This window comes from Salmo salar, chromosome 21 (assembly GCF_965601325.2).
Source record: "Salmo salar chromosome 21, fSalSal1, whole genome shotgun sequence".
NCBI classification, from domain to species: Eukaryota; Metazoa; Chordata; class Actinopteri; order Salmoniformes; family Salmonidae; genus Salmo; species Salmo salar.
This window is the reverse complement of record NC_138311.1, coordinates 2,763,621-2,781,771: the sequence shown is the minus strand read 5'-3', so window position 1 is coordinate 2,781,771 and position 18,151 is coordinate 2,763,621. Positions and strand designations below refer to the sequence as shown.

The 18,151-nt window shown below is 43.1% G+C and overlaps 1 protein-coding gene across 1 annotated transcript in view; it reads right to left on the bottom strand.

Moving 5' to 3' along the window:
- Positions 1-18,151, bottom strand: part of klf12b (Kruppel like factor 12b) — a 221,156-nt gene that overhangs the window by 17,308 nt on the left and 185,697 nt on the right. The window contains exon 5 of the mRNA XM_014163779.3: positions 962-1,119. Within this exon, the coding sequence (XP_014019254.1) occupies positions 962-1,119 (158 nt within the window). The remainder of the gene's footprint in view (positions 1-961; positions 1,120-18,151) is intronic.

The window sequence follows — 18,151 nt, the reverse complement described above, 5'->3', positions numbered from 1 at the left end:
TAAGACTGCTGAACAATTAATCAAATGGCCACCCAGACTATTTACATTGACCCCCCCTTTGTTTTTACACTGCTGCTATTTGGTGTTTATCATCTATGCATAGTGACTTTACCCCTACCTACATGTGCAAACTACCTCGACTAACCTGTAGCCCCGCATATTGACTCAGTACCAGTGCCCCTTGTATATAGCCTCCTTATTGTTATGTAATTCTACTGTTTCAGTTTTTATTTTTACTTTATTTTTATTGAGTAAATATTTTCCTAACTCGATTTCTTGAACTGCCCTGTTGGTTAAGGGCTTGTAAGTAAGCATTTCACGGCGCATGTGACAAATAACATTCGATTTGATTTTAACCCTAAACCTTAGCCACATAGCTAACATTAGCTTTAACCAACTTGCTAACTTTAGCAACAACAAATTGGAATTTGTAACATATCACACATTTAGCAAATTCTTAACATATTGTATGAATTGCAATTCGTAACATATCATATAAATTGTAATTCGTAACATATCATACATAATGTATGATGGACATCCACAAATGAATACATACCATACGAAAGATAACATATCATACATAATGGATGATGGACATCCACAAATGAATACATACCATACGAAACATAACATATCATATTAATTGGAGTCTCCTGGATTTACTTTTACCATGTAGCGTCTGCCCCTGAGTCCAGGTTACTTGTTGTGTTTACAGATATTGTGAAGCAACTTCCATGTGTATTCACTTACCATGCATATTAGCGCTACAGAAAACATTATTATTCAGGAAGAGACCATGCCTTTAATTGATGAAGAGAACTGTATTAAATTGGTGAAGCCACACACACACACACACACACACACACACACACACACACACACACACACACACACACACACACACACACACACACACACACACACACACACACACACACACACACACACACACACTGACCTGTGTGCGTCCTCCGGTGTGCTTTTAGATGGGAGCTCTTGGTGTAGACCTTATTGCAGCCCTCAAAGTCACACCTGTGGATGCGTCTCTTCTTGGAGTCGGGCGACTCTGACCTCCGGGGGCGGCGTATGCTCTCAATACTGAATGGTGACATGGAACTGCAACAAGAGAGAAAATGGTGGATCATAAGAGGAGCATCTTCAGCATCTTTCATTTACATTACTAATTTGGATATTAACTGTAAGACAATGATCCATTCTTAATGAGTAAAACCCAACATGACATCTTTACTGTGTACGCCTTGACTACCGTAATTCTATCAATAGTGCCATTATATTAATTGAGGCAAGTAGATTTCTGATAATGCATATAGGAGTATCTATTCAACATATGGTGGAGAATGTAGACTGAAAAGCAAACTATCTTTTGAAGTATCTTTTGAACTATCGGGTAACTTTCCCTTCCCTTGGATACACATGTACATTTATCCTTCAAAAACATCCTAGCACTTGTATGTAATGTTTGACACATTTCACCCAAGGTCAGTGCTATCCGGGATCCTTGGATGTCCCTACCCTAAACTTGAACCTTAACCACTACCCTTACCCTAACCATAACCACAACCCTTATCTAACCCTAACATTAACCCTTACCTTAACCATTTTACATGTCAACTTCAATGGGTAGGGACATCCCAAGGATCCCAGATAGCACATACCTTTCAAGCAAGCTCCAATTACTCCAATAGAAATACCTGGAAATAGATTCAAGATCATATTTCACAACATGTTATGACATGTTCATTCAGAGATATTGTTAAAACATTTCAACTGACTTTAGATGGTGCTCTTGCACCTTGTTAGAAACCCCCACAACCCACTGGGCACAGATGGGTTATTCCACGTTAGTTTAACATATATATTTTTTAATGATATGGGAACAACGTTGATTCAACCAGTGTGTGCCCAGTGGGACGGCACAGGAAACTGGATGAGGTAAGACTGTTATTTTGACCATTCCTATAGGTTTATCAATCATCTGAAGACAGTTTCATATTTATTTTATTCATGCAGTTCAATAAACATAATGACTGTTGTGTTGTCTATATCATCCATTACATTTTCCATGACATTTCCTTTCAAAATTAGTAGTCAGTACATGGAGAACAATTTATCACAATTAAGCCACTAGCTAGAGTATGTGTGTGTGTGTCTGTGTTGGGAAATGCAGACAGTATTGACATGTGTCATCAGCAATATGTGCTTCCAGTAATGGTTAGCAGTTCTGCTTAGCTCACATACTAAACAGTCACTCTACTAACACAACGCTACGGTCATGTTGCACACACATGCGTGCCCTTACACACACGCGCGCACACACACACACACACACACACACACACACACACACACACACACACACACACACACACACACACACACACACACACACACACACACACACACACACACACACACACACACACACACACACACACAGCTAAATAGCTACCCGGACTATCTGCATTGACCCTTTTTGCCTCATCACATGCGGTACGCTGCTGCTACTGTTAATTATTTATCATTTTGCCTAGTCACTTTACCCATACCTACAGTACCAGTCAAAAGTTGACACACCTACCCATTCAAGGGTTTTTCCTTATATTTACTATTTTCCACATTGTAGAATAATAGTGAAGACATCAAAACACTGAAATAACACATATTGAATCAAGTAGTAAACAAAAAAGTGTTGAACAAATTCAAATATATTTAAGATTTTATAATCTTCAAAGTAGCCACGACCTTGATGACAGCTTTGCACACTCTTGGCATTCTCTCAACCAGCTTCACCTGGAATGCTTTTCCAACAGTCTTGAAGGACTTCCCACATATGGTGAACACTAGTTGGCTGCTTTTCCTTCACTCCGCGGTCCGTCTCATCCCAATCCATCTCAAGTGGGTTGAGGTCGGGTGATTATGGAGGCCAGGTCATCTGATGCAGCACTCCATCACTCTACTTCTTGGTCAAATAGCCCTTACACAGCCTGGAGGTGTGTTGGGTCATTGTCCTGTTGAAAAACAAAATGATAGTCCCACTAAGCGCAAACCAGATGGGATGGCGTATCGCTGCAGAATTATGTGGTAGCAATGCTGGTTAAGTGTGCCTTTAATTCTAAATAAATCACAGACAGTGTCACCAGCATAGCACCCCCACACCATCACACCTCCTCCTCCATGCTTCACGGTGGGAACCACACATGCAGAGATCATCCGTTCACCTACTCTGTGTCTTGCAAAGACACGGCGGTCAGAACCAAAAATCTCAAATTTGGACTCATCAGACCAAAGGACAGAATTCCACCAGTCTAATGTCTATGGGCTTTTGAGTGGCACAGCGGTCTAAGGCACTGCATCTCAGTGCTTGAGGCATCACGACACACCCTGGTTCGATTCCAGACTGTATCACAACCGGCTGTGATTGGGAGTCCCATAGGGCGTCCCACAATTGGCCCAGCATAGTTAGGGTTTGGCCGGGGTAGGCCGTCATTGTAAATAAGAATTTGTTCAATCTGACTTGCCTGGTTAGATACAAATTGCTTGTGTTTTTTGGCCCAAGCAAGTCTCTTCTTTTTATTGGTGTCCTTTAGTAGTGGTTTCTTTGCAGCAATTTGACCATGAAGGCCAGATTTACGCAGTCTCCTCTGAACAGTTGATGTTGAGATGTGTCTGTTACTTGAACTTTGTGAAGCATTTATTTGGGCTGCAATTTCTGAGGCTGGTAACTCTAACGAACTTATCCTCTGCAGCCGAGGCAACTCTGGGTCTTCCTTTCCTGTGGCGGTCCCCATGAGTGCCAGTTTTGTCATAGTGCTTGATAGTTTTTGCAACTGCACTTGAAGAAATGTTCAAAGATATTGAAATGTTCCATTTTGACTGAACTTCATGTTTTAAAGTAATGATGGACTGTCATTTCTCTTTGATTATTTGAGCTGTTCTTGCCATAATATGGACTTGGTCTTTTACCAAATAGGGCTATCTTTTGTATACCACCCCTACCTTAACACAACTGATTGGCTGAAACGCATTAAGAAGGAAAGAAATTCCACAACATAACTTTTAACATGGCACACCTTTTAAAACACTTAAGTGAGCAGGCCTTTCTAATCGACCTGGCCCGGGTATCCTGGAAGGATTTTGACCTCATTCCATCAGTAGAAAATGCCTGGTTATTCTTTAAAAGTGCTTTCATCACCATCTTAAATAAGCATGGCTGATTCAAAAAATGTAGAACTAAGAACAGATATAGCCCTTGGTTCTCTCCAGACTTGACTGCCCTTGACCAGCACTAAAACATCCTGTGGCGTACTGCATTAGCATCAAATAGCCCCCGCGAAATGCAACTTTTCAGGGAAGTTAGGAACCAATATACAAAGTCACTTAGGAAAGCAAAGGCTAGCTTTTTCAGTCAGAAATTTGCATCCTATTTGACCCTCTCTTTCTAAAAGTATCCACCGCAATTGTTGCAACCCCTATTACTAGCCTGTTGAACGGCTCCAGTGCACACTTTTTACTACAAACAAAACAAACTGGGTCTCAATGAGGTTCCAAGCTGAGGGTAGAACCCTTCCTCTCTTGCGCCACTGTCACAACCCACCTTTGCGCAGCTGATGCTGGCTAGTTAACCTCTATGGGCTAGGTGGGACGCTTGCGTCCCACCTACTCAACAGCCAGTGTAATCCCGTGGCGCGATATTCAAATACCTTAGAAATGCTATTACTTCAATTTCTCAAACATATGACTATTTTACAGCATTTTAAAGGCAAGACTCTCATTAATCTAACCACACTGTCCGATTTCAAAAAGGCTTTACAACGAAAGCAAAACATTAGATTATGTCAGCAGAGTACCCATCCAGAAATAATCAGACACCCATTTTTCAAGCTAGCATATAATGTCACATAAACCCAAACCACAGCAAAATGCAGCACTAACCTTTGATGATCTTCATCAGATGACAATCCTAGGACATTATGTTATACAATACATGCATATTTTGTTCAATCAAGTTCATATTTATATCAAAAACCAGCTTTTTACATTAGCATGTGACGTTCAGAACTAGCATACCCACCGCAAACTTCCGGTGAATTTACTAAATTACTCACGATAAACGTTCACAAAAAGCATAACAATTATTTTAAGAATTATAGATACAGAACTCCTTTATGCACTCGCTATGTCCGATTTTAAAATAGCTTTTCGGTGAAAGCACATTTTGCAATATTCTGAGTAGATAGCCCGGCCATCACAGGCTAGCTATTTTGACACCCACCAAGTGTGGTACTCACCAAACTCCGATTTACTATTAGAAAAGTTTGATTACCTTTGCTGTTCTTCGTCAGAATGCACTCCCAGGACTTCTACTTCAATAACAAATGTTGGTTTGGTTCCAAATAATCCATAGTTATATCCAAATAGCGGCGTTTTGTTCGTGCGTTCAAGACACTATCCGAAGGGTAAAGAAGGGTGACGCGCCCGACACGTTTCGTGACAAAAAAATTCTAAATATTCCATTACCGTACTTCGAAGCATGTCAAACGCTGTTTAAAATAAATTTTTATGCTATTGTCCTCGTAAAAAAGTGATAATATTCCGACCGGGAGTCGTTGTTTTCGTTCAAAGAGAGAGAAAGTAAACATGGTGTCGGCTCGTGCACGCGCCTCCAGTCTCATTGTCCTCAGATCGACCACTTACAAAATGCGCTACTGTTTTTCAGCCATGGCCTGCAAAGCCACCATTCATCGTTCTGGCGCCTTCTGAAAGCCTATGGGAGCATTAGAAAATGTCACGTCATGCCAGAGATCCCCTGTTTTGGTTAGAGATGATCAAGAAGGCCAAGAAAAAATCAGAGAGAGCGCTTCCTGTTTGGAATCTTCTCAGGTTTTGGACTGCCAAATGAGTTCTGTTATACTCACAGACACCATTCAAACAGTTTTAGAAACTTTAGGGTGTTTTCTATCCAAATCAAACAATTATATGCATATTCTAGTTACTGGGCAGGAGTAGTAACCAGATTAAATCGGGTACGTTTTCTATCCGGGCGTGCAAATACTGCCCCAAGTTTATGCATTTTTGAGGTATTTGAATATCGCGCCACGGGATTACACTGGCTGTTGAGTAGGTGGGATGCAAGCGTCCCACCTAGCCCATAGACGTTAACTAGCCAGCATCAGCTGCGCAAAGGTGGGTTGTGACAGTGGCGCAAGAGAGGAAGGGTTCTACCCTCAGCTTGGAACCTCATTGAGACCCAGTTTGTTTTGTTTGTAGTAAAAAGTGTGTACTGTAGCCGTGTCACAGGATCAACCACTATCAGATCAACTTATGTCTATTGTTGGACTACTGATCTACGTTGGTCTCCGCTGTTTCTTCGTCGCCTTTCCCCTCTGGAGATCTGTTGTTGGTAGATTGGATTGTCTGACTGACTGACCGACTGACTACAACTTTTTGCATACGGTATTTCATTTGTTTTGGTGTGATCATTTATGTGTTCAGTTGTAGTGAAGACGACAGAGATGATACTCTTTTCACTGAACTCCTTTACCGGGCTGGACTCTTTTAGGACTTTTCTTGAGGAACCAGAGCTCATTGTTTGTTATATTATTATGTGTGTGATCATTTATTTTGGGTAATACAACCAATGCAAAATAACTTTTGTTTTGAAGTTATTTCCAATGTTTTAAGGGTTTATGAAAAGGGTATGTCCATCCTTACTTTTACATGAGTCCTTTGTATTGGTGTAGACTTGACGGACCGGATGGGACTCATTCCCTCTCAACCAAAAGGGATAAATCAGTATTTTCTCTGGTAGGCACAACCTACCTGGCACCCCTACACACAATAACTGCAAGTCAAAACCGTTACAATGTATACGGGTAAGAGTCTCGCTACACTTTCAGATATTATACGTTTTTAGTTTTGTCAGAAACTAATTTTCATTGCAAGTTAAAGTCGTTTTCATTGCAAGTTAAAACGTACTCTTCGCTATTTAGAAAAAGTTAGCTTGCTGGTTCACTAGCTAACGTGAAGTGTATGATCTGTGTAGTATTTGTATTTATTAGGGATCTAAGGCAGCAACTACTCTTCCTGGGGTCCAAACTCATCAAGGCACTTACATCACATATAGAACAAATGATAATACAGTACATCATATACAATTATTACACCGCTACATATCCACAACACAAAATGTATACTGTAATACCACCATACAACAATATTAGTTGTGTGTAGTATGTGTGTGTCTGATCCTGTGTGTATCTCTTCACAATCCCCGCAGTTCCATAAGGTGTGTTTGTATAAGGTGTATTTGTATCTGTTTTTTAAATGTGATTCTACAGCTTGCATCAGTTACCTGATGTGGAATAGAGTGCCATGTATTCATGGCTATATGCAGTACTGTGCGCCTCCAATAGTCTGTTCTTGACTTGTGGATTGTGACGAGACCTCTGGTGGCACATCTAGAGGGGTATGCATGGGTGTCCAAGCTGTGTGCAGCATTCCAACACTTCTTATAAAAACAAGTAGTGATGAAGTCAATCTCTCGTCCACTTTGAGCCATGAGAGATTTACATGCATATTTTAGTTTATTATTCAAATCAGAAATACATTTACATTGCTAGTTATAGCCTAATGTTAGCTAGCTAGTGAAGTGAATCTAGTTGGTTAGCTTTAGCTACCTGCAGATTCATACTACAGCTATGACAATCAGTTTGTATTGGTAGTATGAGTTGTGATTATGCTGGTTCATTGTTTAGCTAGCTAGCTACATGTCTAAACAAAACACTCCACTTTGCCAGATGATTAGGTAACCCATCAAGTTAGCCAGGTGTGTCTGGGGGTGATTATGGCCATCTATTGTATTTCATGTACATGTCTAGACAATAGTGACCCATCCACTTAGCTAGATATGGCTGGGGGGGTGGTGGTAATAGCAGTACTTTCACATGATCCATCAATTTAGACAAGTGTGTCCGTGGGCGGCCCTCTTTGGCAGGTTTGTTGTGGTGCCATATTCTTTCAATTTTTAAATAATGATTTAATGGTGTTCCATAGGATGTTCAAAGTTTCAGATATATTTTTAGAACCCAACCCTGATCTGTACTTCTCCCCAACTTTGTCCCTGACCTGTTTGAATAGCTTGTTGGTCTTCATGGTGCCCCTTGCTTAGTGGTGTTACAGCCTCTGGGGCCTTTCAGAACAGGTGTATATATATTGAGATCATGTGACAGATCATGTGACACCTGGATCGCACACAGGTGGACTTTATTTAACAAATTATGTGACTTCTGAAGGTAATTGGTTGCACCAGATCTTATGTAGGGGCTTCATAACAAAGGGGGTGAATACATATGGACACACCACTTTTCCATTTTAATTTTTTTGTACTTTTTGAAATAAGTAATTTTTTTCATTTCACTTCACCAATTTGGACTATTTTGTGTATGTCCATTACATGAAATCCAAATAAAAATGAACTTAAATTACAGGTTGTAATGAAACAAAATTGGAAAAATCGCCAAGGGGGATGAATACTTTTGCAAGGCACTGTACATGCTTCAAGCAGACCACCATAGTCCCTGTGCCCAAGGAAGTGAAGGTAACCTGCCTAAATGATTACTGCCCCGTAGCACTCATGTCGGTAGCCATGAAGGGCTTTGAAAGGGTGGTCATGACTGACATCAACAGCATCCTCCTGGATAACCTAGACCCACTCCAATTCGAATACCGCCCCAACAAATCCACAGATGACGCAATCTCAATTGCACTCCACACTGCCATTTCCCACCTGGACAAAAGGAACACCTATGTGAGAATATTGTTCACTGACTACAGCTCAGCGTTCAACACTATAGTGCCCTCAAAGCTCATCACTAAGCTAAGGACCCTGGGACTAAACACCTCCCTCTGCACCTCACTGTGTCCACATCACCAACAAACTATCATGGTCCAAACACAGTTGTGAAAAGGACACGACAAAACCTTTTCCCCTTTAGGAGACTGAAAAGATTTGGCATGGGTCCCCAGATTCTCAAAAAGTTCTACAGCTGCACCATCGAGATCATCCTGACCGGTTGCATCACCGCCTAGTATGGCAACTGCTCGGCATCTGACCGTAAGGCGCTACAGAGGGTAGTGCGAATGGCCCAGTACATCACTGGGGACAAGCTTCCTGCCATCCAGGACCTATATAATAGGCGTTGTCAAAGGAAAGCTCAAAAACTCCAGTCACCCAAGTCATCGACTTTTTTTTCTGCTACTGCGCGGCAAGCGGTACCGGAGCGACAAGTCTTGGACCAAAAGGCTCCTTAACAGCTTCTACCCCCAAGCCACAAGACTGCTGAACAATTACTCAAATGGTGTCACGTCCTAACCAGTAAAGAGGTTATTTGTTATTGTAGTTTGGTCAGGATGTGGCAGGGGGTGTTTGTTTTATGTGTTTCGGGGTTTTTTGGTTTATGTTCTATGTTAGTCTATTTCTATGTGTCTAGTTATTCTATTTCTGTGTTTAGTTTATTGGGTTGACCTTCAATTGGAGGCAGCTGTTCCTTGTTGCCTCTAATTGAAGGTCCTATTTAGTAGGAGTGTTTTTTCATGGGTTTTTGTGGGTAGTTGTTCCGTGTTTAGTGTTTAGCCTGACAGGACTGTCTTCGTCGTCATTGTTTGTTATTTTGTTTTGTGTTCACCGTCCTTCAATAAAAGAAGATGAGTTCACACATTCCCGCTGCGCCTTGGTTCCATCTTTACGATGAACGTGACAGAACTACCCACCACCAACATACCAAGCAGCGGGCCCAGGAGGAGCAAGGATCCTGGGCCAGGTAAAGAAGGGAGTGGAGGACATCATGGACATGGGAGGAGGTAATGGCAGGGGACAAGACCCTGCCATGGAAACAGGTGGAGACAGCGAGGGAGGAACGGCGACAGTACGAAGAGCGTGCCCAACGATGGAAGCACGAGAGGCACCCCCAATCATTTTTTGGGGGGGGGGGCACACGGGTAGTTGGCTGGGCCAAGGGTGAGCCCTAAGCCAACTCCCCGTGCTTATTATGGGGAGCAGCGGATCAGAAGAGCGCCGGTCTATGCGGAAGTGCGCACGATCTCGCCCATGCGCACGCACAGTCCGGTGCGAGCGATTCCAGCCCCTCGCAAGTGCCGTGCTAGAGTGGGCATCCAGCCAGGTAGGAGTATGCCTGCGCAGTACATCTGGCCACCAGTACGTCTCCTAGGCCCAGGCTACCCTACGCCTGCTCTACGCACGGCAGCCATCAGGCCTCTGCACAGCCAAGTTCACCCTGTGCCAGCACTCCGCCCATGCAGGGCTACTGTTACCACCCAGCCAGGACGGGTTGTGCAGGCTGTGCACTCCAGATCTCCAGTGCTTGTTCATGGCCCAGTGTATCCAGTTCCTGCTCCTCGCACTAGCCCTGAGGTGCGTGTCTCTAGTCTGGCGCCTCCAAAGCCAGCACCACGCACCAGGCCTCCAGTGCGTCAGCCCAGTCCAGTACGTCCTGTTCCTGCTCCTCGCACTAGCCTTGAGGTGCGTGCCTCCAGTCTGGTACCTCCAGTACCAGCCACACGCACTAGGCCTCCAGTGCGTCAGCCCAGTCCAGTTCGTCCTGCTCCTGCTCCTCGCACTGGCCTTGAGGTGCGTGTTACCAGTCTGGCGCCTCCAAAGCCAGCCCCACGCACTAGGCCTGTGGTGCGCCTGCCGCCGGCTCCGGGCGTTCCCCGTCCAGAGCTTCCGGCGACAGTTCCCCATCCAGAGCTTCCGGAGACAGTTCCCCGTCTAGAGCTTCCGGAGACAGTTCCCCGTCTAGAGCTTCCGGAGACAGTTCCCCGTCTAGAGCTTCCGGCGACAGTTCCCCGTCTAGAGCTTCCGGCGACAGTTCCCCGTCTAGAGCTTCCAGAGACAGTTCCCCGTCTAGAGCTTCCGGAGACAGTTCCCCGTCTAGAGCTTCCGGCGACAGTTCCCCGTCTAGAGCTTCCGGCGACAGTTCCCCATCTAGAGCTTCCGGCAACAGTTCCCCGTCTAGTGCTTCCGGTGACGTCCTACAGTCCGGAGCCTGCAAAGACGGCCCACAGTCCGGAACCGACAGAGACGGCCCACAGTCCAGAACCGACAGAGACGGCCCACAGTCCGGAACCGACAGAGACGGCCCACAGTCCGGAACCGACAGAGATGGACCACAGTCCGGAGCCTGCAGAGACGGTAGACTATGACTAAGGCCAGAGCCTGAGCCACCTCCATAGTAGGAGGATTGGGGAGGGGGGGGTGTGGCACAAGAACCGTCGGTGACGGTGGCCACCCTCCCTTCCTTGCCTGTCACGTCCTGACCAGTAAAGAGGTTATTTGTTATTGTAGTTTGGTCAGGACGTGGCAGGACGTGTTTGTTTTATGTGTTTGTTTTTTTTTGGTTTATGTTCTATGTTAGTCTATTTCTATGCCTGTGTCTAGTTATTCTATTTCTATGTTTAGTTTATTGGGTTGACCTTCAATTGGAGGCAGCTGTTCCTTGTTGCCTCTAATTGAAGGTCCTATTTAGTTGGGGTTTTTTTTCATGGGTTTTTGTGGGTAGTTGTTCCCTGTTTAGCGTTTAGCCTGACAGGACTGTCTTCGTCGTCATTGTGTCATTATTTTGTTTTGTGTTCACCGTCCTTCAATAAAAGAAGATGAGTTCATACATTCCCGCTGCGCCTTGGTTCCATCTTTACGGTGAACGTTACAAATGGCCACCTGACTATTTACATTGACACGGTAAGGTCTACACTTGTTGTATTCGGCGCATGTGACAAATATAGTTTGATTTGATTTATCTTCAGTTTGGTCTATGATTAGTAGATGTGGTTAAGTGGACAAACAAATCTGGATCTAGCCTAGCAAAAGCAGCTCTGCTCAACTATTGGCAAGGATTTATTTATTGTACATCCATTCACCATGAGATGGTTTATTCTGCATTCAACATTTCTGTTGCATGAGAGGTGAGCACCTATCAGATCCCCCTGCTGTCCTTCACCCCTCAGTGCAGTCTGCTGACCATCGCTGAGGCCAGGAAGAATTCCGCCAGCAGAAGTAGGAGCTATGTTCATCGCCATGCAACACTCTACTGACTGAGGTAGACTATGTAGCAACTGACTCACAGGCAGTCAGGCAGGCAGAGACACACACGCAGTCACATTTGACTTGAACGTATATTGACAGCACTCTACTCAGAGGTAGCCTGTCCCTTCCCATCCCATTCATCTCCCTTTCTCTACCCTAGTTAACCTGTTAGGGCTAGGGGGCAGTATTGACACGGCTGGATAAAAAAACATACCCGATTTAATCTGGTTACCACTCCTACCCAGTAACTAGAATATGCATATACTTATTACATATGGATAGAAAACACCCTAAATTTTCTAAAACTGTTTGGATGGTGTCTGTGAGTATAACAGAACTCATTTGGCAGGCAAAACCCTGAGACATTTTCTGACAGGAAGTGGATACCTGATGTGTTGTATTACCTTTAAACCTATCCCATTGAAAAACACAGGGGCTGAGGAATATTTTGGCACTTCCTATTGCTTCCACTAGATGTCACCAGCCTTTACAAAGTGTTTTGAGTCTTCTGGAGGGAGATCTGACCGAACAAGAGCCATGGAACGATGATGGCCCATTAGACACCTGGCGCGCGAGTTCATGTTGGGTACCCTCGTTCCAATACGTTATAAAAGAGTATGCATTCGTCCACCTTGAATATTATTCATGTTCTGGTTAAAAAAGGCCCTAATGATTTATGCTATACAACGTTTGACATGTTTGAACGAACGTAAATATATTTTTTCCCCTCGTTCATGACGAGAAGTCCGGCTGGCTTAGATCATGTGCTAACAAGACGGAGATTTTTGGACATAAATGATGAGCTTTTTTGAACAAAACTACATTCGTTATGGACCTGTGATACCTGGAAGTGACATCTGATGAAGAGAATCAAAGGTAATGGATTATTTACATAGTATTTTCGATTTTAGATCTCCCCAACATGACGTCTAGTCTGTATCGCAACGCGTATTTTTCTGGGCGCAGTGCTCAGATTATTGCAAAGTGTGATTTCCCAGTAAGGTTATTTTTAAATCTGGCAAGTTGATTGCGTTCAAGAGATGTAAATCTATAATTCTTTAAATGACAATATAATATTTTACCAATGTTTTCTAATTTTAATTATTTAATTTGTGACGCTGACTTGACTGCCGGTTATTGGATGGAAACGATTTCCTCAACATCAATGCCATAGTAAAACGCTGTTTTTGGATATAAATATGAACTTGATAGAACTAAAAATGCATGCATTGTCTAACATAATGTCCTAGGAGTGTCATCTGATGGAGATTGTAAAAGGTTAGTGCATCATTTTAGCTGGTTTTATGGTTTTGGTGACCCTGTCTTTGAATTGCCAAAACATTACACACAACTCTTGTAAATGTACTGTCCTAACATACTCTAAATTTATGCTTTCGCCATAAAACCTTTTTGAAATCGTAAAACGTGGTTAGATTAAGGAGATGTTTATCTTTCAAAGGGTGTAAAATAGTTGTATGTTTGAAAAATTTGAATTTTGACATTTATTTGGATTCAAATTTGCCGCTCTTGAAATGCACCTGCTGTTGATGGAGTGCACCACGGGTGGCACGCTAGCGTCCCACCTAGCCCATAGAGGTTAACACGTGGTCTCGCATCTCCTTCATAGTGGCCTCAGCTAGACCCCACTGAATAACCTCTTGGTCTAGCCAGGTGAATCAAGAGCTTCAAATTGACTCTTCTTGGCTTTGGCTTCCAGGTGGGTTACAGTTACCATCCCCTTTTCTTTCATGCACCTCAATGATCTGCTATGGGTTTCACATTCTTCTTGAGGTGCTGATATTACTGATATTACAAAATGAAATGTTATCATTATGATAGTGAATCATTATATTCCCTCAGGGGACACCATAGACTGTAAGGGGGCTGTTGCCTGATTAGTGTCACGTTCGTCGTATTGAGTGGACCAAAATGCAGCGGGAATGTGTATACTCATCTTCTTTTATTGAGAAGGAACGTGAACACTGAACAAAATAACAAACACCGACGAAGACAGTCCTGTAAGGCAACTTCGCTTTACACGGAACAACTGCCCACAAACACAGTGACAAAAACCCCTTACTTAAATATGGCCTCCAATTAAAATCAACGAAGAACAGCTGCTTCTAATTGAAGGCCAAACCAAAAAACCCCTGAACATAGAAATAGACTAAATAGACACAGACATAGAAATATACTAACATAGAACATTGCCCAAAAAACCCCGAAACACACTAAACAAACACCCCCTGCCACGCCCTGACCAAACTACAATAACAAACAACCCCTTTTACTGGTCAGGACGTGACAATTAGATTAGTTATTTTGGATATATTATGTTCTATATAAGTTTACAGTGCCTTCAGAAAGTATTCAGACCCCTTGACTTTGTACACATTTTATTACGTTACAGCTTTATTCTAAAATGGATTAAATACATAAAAATTCTCAGCAATCTACACAATACCCTATAATGACAAAGAAGAAACTTTTATTTTGCAAACCTATTTAAGAAAAAAACGAAAATAACTTATTTACTTAAGTATTCAGACCCTTTGCTATGAGACTCAAAATTGAGCTCAAGTGCATCCTGTTTCCATTGATCATCCTTGAGATGTTTCTACAACTTCATTGGAGTCCACCTGTGGAAAATTAAAATGATTGGACATGATTTGGAAAGGCACACACCTGTCTGTATAAGGTCCCAGTTGACAGTGCATGTCAGAGCAGAAACCAAGCCATGAGGTCGAATCAGCTCCGAGACAGGATTGTGTCGAGGTACAGATCTGGGGAAGGGTACGCAAAAATTTCTGCAGGAACAGAGTGGCCTTCATCATTCTTAAATGGAAGAAGTTTTGGAACCACCAAGGCTCTTCCTAGAGCTGGCCGCCCGGCCTAACAGGGCAATCGGGGGAGAAGGGCCTTGGTCAGAGAGGTGACCAAGAATCCGATAGTCACTCTGATAGAGCTCTAGAGTTCCTCTGTGGAGATGGGAGAAACTTCCAGAAGGACAACCATCTCTGCAGCACTCCACCAATCTGGCCTTTATTGTAGAGTGGCCAGACTGAAGCCTCTCCTCAGCAAAAGGCACATGACAGCACACTTGGAGTTTGCCAAAGGGCACCTAAAGACTCTCAGACCATGAGAAACAATATTTTCTTGTCTGATGTAACCAAGATTGAACTATTTGGCCTGAATGCCAAGTGTCACATCTGGAGGAAACCTGGCACCACCACTACGCTGAAGCATCGTGGTGGCAGCATCATGCTGTGGGGATATTTATCAGCGGGAGGGACTGGGAGACTAGTCAGGATCAAGGCAAATATGAACAGTGCAAAGTACAGAGAGATCCTTGATGAAAACCTGCTCCAGAGCACTCAGGTCCCCAGACTGGGGTGAAGGTTCACCTTCCAACAAGACAATGACCACACAGCCAAGACAACGCAGGAGTGGCTTTGGGACAAGTCTCTGAATGTCCTTGAGTTGCCCAGCCAGAGCCCGGACTTGAAACCGATCGAACATCTCTGGAGAGACCTGAAAATAGCTGTGCAGCAATTCTCCCCATCCGACCTGACAAAGCTTGAAAGTATCTGCAGAGAAGAATGGGAGAAACTCCCCCAATCAGGTGTGCCAAGCTTGTAGCGTCCATACCCAAGAAGACTCGATGCTGTAATCACTGCCAAAGGTGCTTAAACAAAGTACTGAGTAAAGGCTCTGAGTACTGATTTGTAATGCATTTCTAAACATTTCTAAAAACCTGTTTTTGCTTTGTCATTATGGGGTGTTGCGTGTAGATTGTTGAGAGAAAAAAAAAATGTAATCATTTTTTAGAATAAGGCTGTAATGTAACAAAATGTGGAAAAAGTCAAGGGGTCTGAATACTTTCCCTAGGCCCTGTATATTAGTTTCGGGTTCATCTAATCCCAACCTGACAGTGTGCCTTTCAACAAATCTATTTTATTTTCCAACCCACCTGACCAACGCCATTGCTTTGTGTTTGTGGTTAACTCCAGCAGCTCCTCCATGTGATCCAGCACCATTTTCCTGTCATTTAGATCGTGCTGAAACTGTCCACTATCAGCCAGGTGACGATGCTCTACCATGGAAAGAAAGGGCTGTTGTAGCATCACAATGGTTTACGTTTTCCCTACAAGCAATGGCTTGTCTTACTTTTGATATTACCCTAATAAAATGTAGAAATGATTGTGATGGTTTTTTATGGTGTGGCTATTATTAAGCTTTAGCTACTGCAGGCACTCCAACTGACTCAGACAGTTGAATTTGAGGTGAGAAAGACTGTTTCAGGCTAACCAGAGTTACTCCTATACTTTAACAATATAGTGCTTATCTCCATACAAAATATTCAGGTCGAAAATGTACAAATTACCCTCCTTCTGTATACGCTGTAGACATCTGACATAAATATAAAATGCACATGTCTATCTCCTCGGGATTAAGCCTAAGCTTCTCTTCCTTTATATATACTACAGTACCAAAAGTATGTGGACACCTGCTCGTTGAACATCTCATTCCAAAATCATGGGTATTAATATGGATTTGGTCCCACCTTTGCTGCTATAACAGCCTCTACTCTTCTAGGAAGGATTTCCACTAGATGTTGGAACGTTGCTGCCCGGACATGCTTCAATTCAGCCACAAGAGCATTAGTGAGGTTGGGCACTGATGTTGGGCGATTAGGCCTAGCTCACAATTCATTCCAAATCCATTCCAAAGGTGTTTGATGGGGTTGAGGTCTGGGCTCTGTGCAGGCCAGTTAAGTTCTTCCACACCAATCTAGACAAACCATTTCTGTATGGACCTCGCATTGTGCACAGGGGAATTGTCATGCTGAAACAGGAAAGGGCCTTCCCCAAACTGTTGCCACGAAGTTGAAAACGCAGATCCGTCTAGAATGTCATTGTATGCAGTAGCGTTAAGATTCGGGACTAAGGGGCCTAGCTTGAACCATGAAAAACAGCTTCTTACGTTGCTTCCAGAGGCAATTTGGAACTTGGTAGTGAGTGTTGACACCGATGGCAGACGATTTTTATGCGTTACGTGCTTCAGCACTCGGCGGTCCCGTTTTTGTGAGCTTGTGTGGCCTACCACTTAGTGGCTGAGCTGTTGTTGCTCCTAGACATTTCCTCTTCACAATAAAAGCACGTACAATTGACCGGCACATTTAATGAACTGACTTGTTGGAAAGATGGCATCCTATGACTGTGTTACTTTGAAAGTCATTGAGCTCTTCAGTAAGGCCATTCTCCTGCCAATGTTTGTCTATGGAGATTGCATGGCTGTGTGCTCGATTTTATACAGCTGTCAGCAACGGGTGTGGCTGAAATAGCCGAATCCACTAATACAGAGTTAGCGTTAGAATCCTACTCATTCAAGAGATTTTCTTTATTTTTTACTATTTTCTACATTGTAGAATAATAGTGAAGACATCAAAAGTATGAAATAACACATATAGAATCATGTAGTAAGCAAAATAAGATTCTTCAAAGTAGCCACCCTTTGCCTTGATGACAGCTTTGTACAATCTTGGCATTCTCTCAACCAGCTTCATGAGGTTGTCACCTGGAATGGATTTCAATTAACAGGTGTGCCTTGTTAACCTGTTAGGGCTAGGGGGCAGTATTGACACGGCTGGATAAAAAAACATACCCGATTTAATCTGGTTACCACTCCTACCCAGTAACTAGAATATGCATATACTTATTACATATGGATAGAAAACACCCTACATTTTCTAAAACTGTTTGAATGGTGTCTGTGAGTATAACAGAACTCATTTGGCAGGCAAAACCCTGAGACATTTTCTGACAGGAAGTGGATACCTGATGTGTTGTATTACCTTTAAACCTATCCCATTGAAAAACACAGGGGCTGAGGAATATTTTGGCACTTCCTATTGCTTCCACTAGATGTCACCAGCCTTTACAAAGTGTTTTGAGTCTTCTGGAGGGAGATCTGACCGAACAAGAGCCATGGAACGATGATGGCCCATTAGACACCTGGCGCGCGAGT